Source organism: Callospermophilus lateralis, chromosome 3, assembly GCF_048772815.1.
Source record: "Callospermophilus lateralis isolate mCalLat2 chromosome 3, mCalLat2.hap1, whole genome shotgun sequence".
NCBI classification, from domain to species: Eukaryota; Metazoa; Chordata; class Mammalia; order Rodentia; family Sciuridae; genus Callospermophilus; species Callospermophilus lateralis.
Window position 1 is genome coordinate 173,608,990 of NC_135307.1, and position 9,398 is coordinate 173,618,387.

Consider the following 9,398-nt stretch of genomic DNA (forward strand, 5'->3'; position numbering starts at 1 on the left):
TTCCACTTAAAAATTCTGTCCTGAATTTTGGAGATCAGGGTCCGAGAGGCAATCTTCCAAGAGGACATGGAAACCTTGAGTTAGTCCAGGACACTCTGGGCGACCCAGAGCCAGCCACTTCTCTGCCCAGGCCTCAGTTTCTCTCATCTGTAAAATGGAGCTAGAGAGGTGGGAAAACTAAATCCTGTGGTCTTTTCGTTTTCGGCAATACCGATTTTGCCTCCTTGTCTCCTTCCAGAAGAGCCCAAGACAGCCCTCACCTCCAATAGCCACTCGACCAGTGCCTCTCTCTCCCTGTTCTGGGATTCCGTCGCCTTTCCACTAACCTCCACTAATGCGAGGGTGCACTAGTTGGGCAGGGGGCGGGACTCGAGAGTGCGCGAGGCCCCGCCCCCTGATCGCCCATTGGCTGCTTTTGAACGTTCTGGGTCCACCCCTGGGGGGGGCGCGGCGTCCCTATAAAAGTCTGGCTCTGGAGCCCACATCCCACATTCTACTACCGTCTTCTTATCTTTGCAGCTCTCACTTTCCAGGGTTTTCTTCCTCTTTCCGCCTCACCTCTCGTCTTAGCCAGTCTCGAGAATCATGAAGGTTGCCAGTGGCAGTGCCGCGGCCGCCGCGGGTCCCAGTTGCACCCTGAAGGCCGGCAAGACGGCGGGCGGCGCGGGCGAGGTGATGCGCTGCCTGTCGGAGCAGAGCGTGGCCATCTCCCGCTGCGCCAGCGGCGCCGGGGCGCGCCTGCCAGCCCTGCTGGACGAGCAGCAGGTGAACGTGCTGCTCTACGACATGAACGGCTGTTATTCGCGCCTCAAGGAGCTGGTGCCCACCCTGCCCCAGAACCGCAAAGTGAGCAAAGTAGAGATCCTTCAGCACGTCATCGACTACATCAGGGATCTGCAGTTGGAGCTGAACTCGGAATCCGAAGTCGGGACCCCCGGGGGCCGAGGGCTGCCGGTCAGAGCTCCGCTCAGCACCCTGAACGGCGAAATCAGCGCCTTGGCGGCCGAGGTGAGCGCCGAGTTGGAGTACCAGATTGTCCGCTCACGACTGGGAAGTGAGGCAAGGGGAGGGGGGGATTTGTACGATGTCCGCCCCATCCTTTCGGGCACCGGGCACTGCCGAGATGCCCAGGGAAGAGAGAGCGCCTGCTGCGCTGGCAGCCTTGTCCCCCGCAACCTGCCGGATCTCATCCCCTCTTTCTGTCCTTTTCACAGGCAGCATGTGTTCCAGCGGACGATCGCATCTTGTGTCGCTGAAGCGCCGCCCGCAGGGATCCGTGGACCCCAGCCCTCCAGGAGGCAAGAGGAAAAAGTGCTCTCGGTTCCCCCCAGGAGCCTCGCGGGAACTGGGGGAAGCAAGACGGATTGGCGACCTTCGGGCCTTTGCAGATCCGGCCCAGGACTGGGAGACTGACGAGGGGAGGCCTCTCTCCACATCTACCAGCCGCCAGAGACTTTGGGGGGTTCCCCCGTGTTTCTATTTTTTGAAAAGCAGACATTTTAAAAAATGGTCACGTTTGGTGCTTCTCAGATTTCTGAGGAAATTGCTTTGTATTGTATATTACAATGATCACCGACTGAGAATATTGTTTTACAATAGTTCTGTGGGGGTGTTTTTTTGTTTTTTGTTTTTGTTATTAAACAAATACTTTAGATGGTGGTAAAGTTGCTATTATTTCTTGGATCGAGGGGAGGGGCTGTGGGTTGACCTCTGACCCTTTTCACAGCTGGTGCTCAGAGGAGGGGGACTGGAGGGCCACATCTGGACTGTCACTGTTACCGACCTGAATGAGTGTTTCCGGTGTCTTTAAAGTCTATTCTTAACCATCCCTGGCCATTTCCCTTCTCCCCAGTGTCATAAAATTAAATCCTCTAGACCTCTAGGGTTTCTCTCAAAGTGGTCACTGGGCCATCTGGATCACCTGGGGAGGTTGTTAAAATGCAGATGAACCTGTGGAGGTCCCCTCAGGGTGGGGAGTGTTGAAGCCATTCAAGTTGGAGAACCAGGTCACTGGACCATCTGTCTCAGCCAAGATGTTGGAAGTGAGACTCAGTGGAAAGGGACTTGCCCAGGGGTCATAACTTGTCTGAAGCAGAAGCTTCTTTTTCCCTATTCCCCAGCAGGAGGTGCCTCCCCCAGCAGGCCACTTCTCCCTGGGTGCCAGCAATCTGCCCTGGGGCTCCCAGCTTGTCCAAGTGGGTGATCAAGTTGGCAAGGCCAGCCTGTGCACAGCTGCTGGGCCACCTGCTCCGTGTTGGGACTCAGCCCCCTCACCCTGGCCTGGCTGTGCCAGCAGCTCAAACCAAGCACTGCCCTGGGGCTACTGTGGGCTCTGAGAAGGAGTGGGCGAGTCATGTCCCTAGCTTCTGAGCAGGAAAAAGGTGTCATTGGCAAAGGCCTATCTGCCTGGACATGTGGGTTTGTGCTCTGGGGGGGAGGGGGTGGGGTGCATAAGTGTCTGGGCTTGTATTTGTGACATGAGTAAACTGGTAGTCTTCTCTGTGAGGTTGGGTCTTCTGCTCATGTACAAGCCTGGGGGTGTAAGTAAGGTTGTGTTTGGGGGGTGTGGAAGGGTAAATGCAAGCACATGTGTTCTGCAGATAAGTGTGCAACCTCCAGCTGTTTGGGCTTGTATGTTCTGCCTAAATGCATGTTGGGCATCTCTGCATGGGTCTGGGTTGATGGATGGGATGTGTGTTGGGGGGCGTGTGTGTGTGTGTGTGTGTGTGTGTGTAACTATAAGTCGCTTGGCAGTCCTGGGCCTCTGCAAGTCTAGGGTAGGATAGAGGCAGCTGCAAACCCTTCCTCAGAAATCCAAGTGCCAAATCCCTGGGCAATTTTTGGGCTTGGGGACACCAATTCTCCAATATTCCCATCAGGTCAACTTTCCTATTATACAAAGAGAAAGAGTTCCCAGAAAGGGCGAATAACTTGTCCCAGGGAGGGTAAGGACTACAGACACATTATGTCCATGAACAAAATAGAATAAACAGCACCTGGAGCCAGAGGCCTGACTCCACCATTTACATAAAGGATTTCAGGGATCCCTGTGGAGCTAAAGGTAGGACTGTGACTGCAGTTTTACAACAAAAGATACCAGCTCCGGAAAAGGATGAGCAAAAATAAAATTTAAAAGTAGTAGTGATTGAGCACTAACGTTAAGTCAGGTACCACCCACAAAAATTTTATGGACTTCATCAAAGAAAATGGTATCTGTAGGTAAATTAAGTCCTTTGCTACCCACTCTCTGCCCGTTGCTGTTTTATAAAATTGTCCAGAATAAATGAAATCAAGTAAAACTGAGCACAGTGCTTGGCACGTACTGTTTTGACAGTTATAAATTACTAATTGTCTTTGTGTCCTTGGAGTGTCCTCAGAGGCACACGTGGACACCCACTGCCTCCCTTGTGTGGGCTCCCCCTCACTCCCGCCCGCAAGCCCACCCACGGGGACGTGGGCGTGTCCCATGCGCGCACTCCTACATGCAGGGCCTAGGTCCAGGGGAGGAAGGGGCTGCGGCAGGGCCTCGGCCACCTCCCCCGCCATTCAGGCCCACTCTGGATTCCACGTTTCCCTCTCTTCCCCTTTGGCCCGGGCCCAGCCCATCTGGAGGCCGACTCGGCGGCGGCCTGGGAGCGTTTCCATCAGCTGGGCCCGAGGAATGCGGAGCTATTTAACCTGAGCATCCCCAGGTGTACGGAGGCGCCTGGCTGTCTGGGGCTCGCAGTCTTTGGCACCGCCGCGCTAGACAAACAGCGCGCCGCCCCCGCCCTGCCCTCCGCCCGCAGCTGCAGCCGGGCCTGGGAACGCGGGCGCCGGCGGCTTGCATAAGAGGCTCCCGGCCTCGCAGAGGGAGGGAGGGGACAGAGAGCGCGCGCGCACGCGTGTGTGTGTGTGTGTGTGTGTATCTGCGTGCGCGCGCCCTCGCGAGCACACAAAACCCTGCTCCTTTGGAAATCATTAACGCCTTAACCCCTCCTGGACGGGGCCAGCCAGCAGCTGGGGTGAAGACATGGAGAAACTCTAGGACAAAGTTCCTTGGGCACTGGACCTGCCCTTCTCCTTCTCCTACCCCCCGCCCCCCTGTGCTGGGGATTGAACCCAGGGGAGTCCTACCACTGAGATACATGCCCAGTCCCTTTCATACAGTGTCTCCCTAAGTTTTGCAAGCTGCCTTGAACTTGCCATCCTTCTTGCCTCAGCCACTGAGCAGCCAACGCTCGTGGCTCTTAAGTTCTTTTTATTTAACACCTATAGAGTGTTTATTATCTGCTGGGTGCTATACTAAGTAAGCTCTTTAAAATAAAATTTCATTTAATCCTCACAATCTTAACTCTTACATGCTCTTATACGCTCAATCTAATAACAGTAATGATAAGAGGTTAACCTTTTAATAGGGAGGAAATTAGAAGGCAGCCTGTGTCAGTGTTGATGTTCGTCACTTGATGAGCTCCCAGTTCACATCTGGAAAATGTGTTTCAGAACCGGGCTTCCAGGAGCAATTGACCTGATGCACATAAAAAGTTTACCTAGGGGCTGGGGTCCTGGCTCAGTGCTATTGTGTTTGCCTGTGGATGAAGCACTGGGTTCAATCCTCAGCACCACATAAAGATAAATAAATGTATCACGGTCCATCTACAACTAAAAAATATTTTTCAAAAAGCTTATCACAACCTCCTCCTCCCCCACCAGGCCTGTGGTGGCACTCCTATAATCCTAGCAACTCTGGAGGCTGAGGAAGGAGGATGGCAAGTTGGGCCAGCCTCAGCAATTTAGGGAGTCCCTGTCTCAAAAAGACTGGGTATTAGCTCTGTGACAGGATGCCCCTGGGTTCAATCCCTAGTACAAAAAAAAAAAAAATTATCACCCTTAAGATGGGCAGGTGGCGGTCCCTGTTAGGCTCAGCTACTGGGGAGGCTGAGCTGAGGCAGGAGGGTTGATCTCTTGAGTGACACCCCTTCTCAAAACAAGGAGCTGGGGCTGTAGTTCAGCGGTAGAGCCCCTGCCTAGCCTATGTGAGGTGCTGATTCCATCCTCATACCACAAAAAAAGAGTTTAGAGTCCTGTCTGGCTCACGCAGGCACTTAGTAGATGTTGGTATAGAATGTTTGGGGACCTTACTAAGGGTAAGCAGCCTGTCTGTCGTGGGGCTCATGGCTACTCCCATTCAGATGACAAAAGAGAGGCATCAGAGAAGGCGAGGGACTCACCTGTGAACACACTGGGACTTTGACTTTTCCAGAAATCAGATTGTTCGGAACCAGGTTTATAAGAGACCTCATATTCCTAAAGGACGTCCAATTTAGCCTTTTCATCTTATTTCCAATTATAATTATAATCATACCTGGTCACCATACACACTCACACACACACACAATATGTACATATGCACATACATATGCATATTTTTAACTATGTATCTTCAGGACATAGACATATCACAGCTTTTATGGCCATATTTTGGCATCTCAATTTTAAAACTCTAACTGGAGCCTGGAAGGATGGTTCGTCAGCCTCCATTTCCGAGAGGTCCAGGTGGGATCCTACGTGACCCAGTTCTGAGAGAACCGGTCATACAGCAAGGCAATGTCTGGAAGCAGGTTCGAACAAAGAAAATGCTGTGGAAAGGCCAGATTCTGATACTGGAGGCCGAGGGATCCTCTAGCCAAGCCCTGATTTCTAGAAATACTCTCCCCCCAACCCAGGGTCCAGGATGCTTCCAACACAAACACAAACCTTGTACCTGCCAATGGGATTCATTCGGACCTCAATTTTGGCTTGCTGGGGGAGGCTGCCCCTGGATCACCCCACATTTTGCCTCCTCAGATGAAGGTTTGGCCTTAGAACTCTTCTTCATGCCAGTCACTGCTACTGAACACCAGGAACTGCCAAACCAGATAGGGTTCCCCAATGCCTGGAGTCACACAGCAGGGTTCCTGAGTGGCAGGCGGGCCTTGGATCCCAGTCTGGCTGCCACAGTGAAAGGAGGTGAGTCACAGGGGCAAGGCCAGGAGTTGGGTGAGGCTGGGGCCAGGGTCCAGGAACTGCTTTCCGGGAAAGGGAAGAGAAGAGGAAACCAAAGGCCTGGAGGAGCTATCTGAAGGGCGGGGCAGGGAGTCCTTATCTCCCTGACCAGCCCTGGCTGGTCCTACTTCCTGCCTACCACCCCAACTCTTGCAAAACCTCCTTCCCAGCGCTGCCCCCAAGAGGGGTGCCCCAGGCCGGTACACTGTTGCATCAGAGCTTGTGCAAGGGGCGGTTAGGGGAAGATGGTGGCTATGGGCCAAGAGGGAGCAAGGGAAGGTAGACCCAGTACCACTTCTGATTGGGCACTTGCTTCACTCCCTGGCCCTCAGACTCCCCAGCTTTGAAGTGCATGGTCAACGCACTTTTCTGAAGTTTCAGCAATATCATCTCCACACCATGCCCACTGAGCCTCAGGTAAACGGTTGCTGCTTCCACCTGGAAAACTGTACTAGTCCCAGCTGGTTCATTGAATAGTTAGAAAGCTCCTACCACATGCTAGGAATGAACTGTGGAGCTAACAATTTAGAAAAGAAAATCCTTCCCTCCTGGAACTTTATTCTTAGTGGGAAACAGACAGCAAAAAATACATGTATAACCAGAGGTGCATTTACTCTGAAATTACTGAAGCTTGAACTTCCAAGCTCCTCATGTGAGAAGAGCACTAAACTTTGTGTTCACAGGTGGTTCTTTTCTTTCTTTCTTTTTTTTTTTTCTTGTACCAGGTTTGAACCCAGGGGCTGAATCACTGAGCCACATCCCCAGCCCTTTTTAGTTTTGGAAACAGAGTCTCTCTAAGTCCCTTAGGGCCTTGCTAAATTGAGGCTGGCTGATCTTCCTGCCTCAGCCTCCCAAACTGCTGGGATTTTTACAGGTGCCCCATGTTGCTAGGCTGTTGTTGTTTTGTGTGTTTGTTGTAAAATGTGAAAACAGTTGTGTTCCTGTTTGAGGCCACACAAAACCTAGAGTCTAACATATAAAAGGAAAGGAAGACCTTGCACAGTGGTGTATACCTGTAATCCCAACTGCTGGGAAGCCTGAGGCAGGAGGATCACAGGTTCGAATCCAGCTGGGAAACTTAATGAGACTATTTTTTTTCTTTAGTCATAAAAAAAAAAAAAAAAAAAAAAAAAAAATTTAAAAAGGGCTTGGTGATAGAACCCTTCTGAGTTCAATCCCCAGTACCTCAAACCAAACCAAACCAAACCAAACCATGCTGGGCTGATTGTAATTCCAGCCATTTGGTAGGATGCACGTTCAAGACAAGCTTCAGCAGCTTAAGGAGACCCTATCTGAAAATGAAATACAAAAAATGAGGGGAAGGGTGGGATGTCATTCGGTGGTAAGGCCCCCTGGGTTCATTATTCCCAGTATCAAGCAAACAAAAAATAGGGCTGAGGAGGTAGCTCAGTGATACAAAGCTCGCATGGGTGAGGCCCTGGGTTCGACTCCACAATATTGTCAAACAAACAAAAAGTAGCGGGAGGGAGCGGGGCCCAAGTTCAAAGACAGAGCCCCAGAAGACCGATGAATCATCTGAAGACAGAGAAGAATCATGTCTATGGGAGCTGTTCGTTTGGGGGGATTTAAGAGACCTCTGAAGGACGATCGAGACCCCCTCTACCCCCCAGCAGCTGGGACGCTCACGCAGCTGCACACACCCGCTCTGTGCGGGCTGCGACCATCCTCAGGCCACGGGCGCCCCCTTCCGGGATGGTTCCGGGCTGCGCTCGCGCGGGCAAAAACCCCCAACCAGTTTGGAACCCTGGCGGCCTCTAGTGGACTTTGTGGGATCTGCAGCTGAGAACGTTTAGGAAGTAGAAGCCCGGGTGTTTCTGAGACAGGTGGAAGACTATGTGTTAGTATAGATGTACACAGCAGGCGACGAATCCAGAGATCTCCACCCTCAGCACCCACTCTGATCAGGGCCTCCCTTAGCTCCCCTTCCTGCCATTCTGTTTCTTTTTCTTGCTGTGTGACAACTCTTTTAAGCCTCGTTCCTCGCCCATAAAAAATCTTAGGCTAAATTCTCCTCTATGTTTCTCTCTCCCTCCAGGGATTGAACCCATGGGTGCTTAACCACTGAACCACATCCCCGGCCCTTTTTTATATTTTTCTTCTGAGGTAGAGTCTTGCTAAGTTGCTTAGGGCCTCACTAAGTTGCTGAGGCTAGCTTTTGAACCCATGATCCTCCTACCTCAGACTCCGGAGCTACTGGAGTCTATAACTACAGACATGGGCCACCACATCCAGCCAGGTTAAATTCTTGGAGAAAAAAAAAAAGAAAAAAATTTTTTTCTTAATTGTGAAATGTGTCATACCTACAAGACTAGATATAATGGATATCTATAAAGACAGTAACAAAGCACACACTTAAGTACCAGCCATGCTGATAAATAGAAGAGTAGTACTTCTGCAATCTGTGTATGCCTGCCTGGATAAAATCCCCAACCTCCCTTGTGGGATGCGATGATCTCTATCCAGAACTTTGTGTCAATCAATCATTTCTCCTCCTCCTCCTTGTCCTTCTCCTCCTTCTTTTTCCCATGCTGGGGGTAATGGGACCCCACTCATCTTCTTTCCTTTTTGCTTCCTGGCTGACATGGTAAGTGGGTTATTTCAGTTGGCTGGTTGTTTGGATTTGTTTGTTTTGCTGCAGTACAGGGGTTGAACCCAGGGGCACTCTGCCCCTGCACTACATCCCCAGCCTTTTTATAATTTTTTAAAATTTTATTTTGAGGGGCTGGGAATGTGGCTCAAGCGGTAGCGCACTCGCCTGGCATGCGTGCGGCCCGGGTTCGATCCTCAGCACCACATACCAACAAAGATGTTGTGTCCGCCGAGAACTAAAAAATAAATATTAAAAAAAAATTAAATAAATAAAATAAAATTTTATTTTGAGACAAAGTCTTTCTAAATTGCCCACGCTGGCCTTGAACTTGCAATCCTCCAGCCTCAGTCTCCAGAGTATCAGGGATTATAGGCGCTCATCAAAGCACCAGTGTTGGCAGATGTTTCATATAACTGATCTGAACTCTTTGAAAGTATCAAGGTCATGGAAAAGAAAGACTGAAGAATGGTCAGATCAAATGAGGCTAAAGAGACATGATAACTTAACATCCAACTACTGTGGGATCCTGGATTAGATTATGAACCACATGAACAGCAAAATGATATGAGTAGGAAAACAGAGGAAATCTAATAATTTATTTTAGGGAACAAGTACCAGGGATCGAATTCAGGGGCACTCAAGCACTGAGCCACATCCCCAGGCCTATTTGGTATTTTATTTAGAGACAGGGTCTCACTGAGTTTCTTAGCACCTCACTTTTGCTGAGGCTGGCTTTGAACCTTCAACCCTCCTGTCTCAGCCT

The 9,398-nt window shown here is 50.7% G+C and overlaps 1 protein-coding gene across 1 annotated transcript; it reads left to right on the forward strand.

Moving 5' to 3' along the window:
• Positions 1–506: 506 nt before the first annotated feature.
• Id1 (inhibitor of DNA binding 1) lies at positions 507–1,654 on the forward strand. The gene is made up of 2 exons (XM_076849021.1): positions 507–1,008; positions 1,215–1,654. Exons 1-2 carry the CDS (start codon positions 586–588, stop codon positions 1,254–1,256), a joined length of 465 nt encoding a protein of 154 aa, XP_076705136.1. The 5' UTR covers positions 507–585; the 3' UTR covers positions 1,257–1,654.
• Positions 1,655–9,398: the final 7,744 nt, after the last annotated feature.

What these genes read in the sequence shown, in the direction of transcription:
- Id1 (XM_076849021.1), top strand. Translation starts at nt 586, where the DNA reads ATGAAGGTTGCCAGTGGCAGTGCCGCGGCCGCCGCGGGTCCCAGTTGC. An exon ending in TCAGCGCCTTGGCGGCCGAG is followed by an intron (nt 1,009 to 1,214) that starts GTGAGCGCCGAG and finishes TCCTTTTCACAG; the next exon opens with GCAGCATGTGTTCCAGCGGA.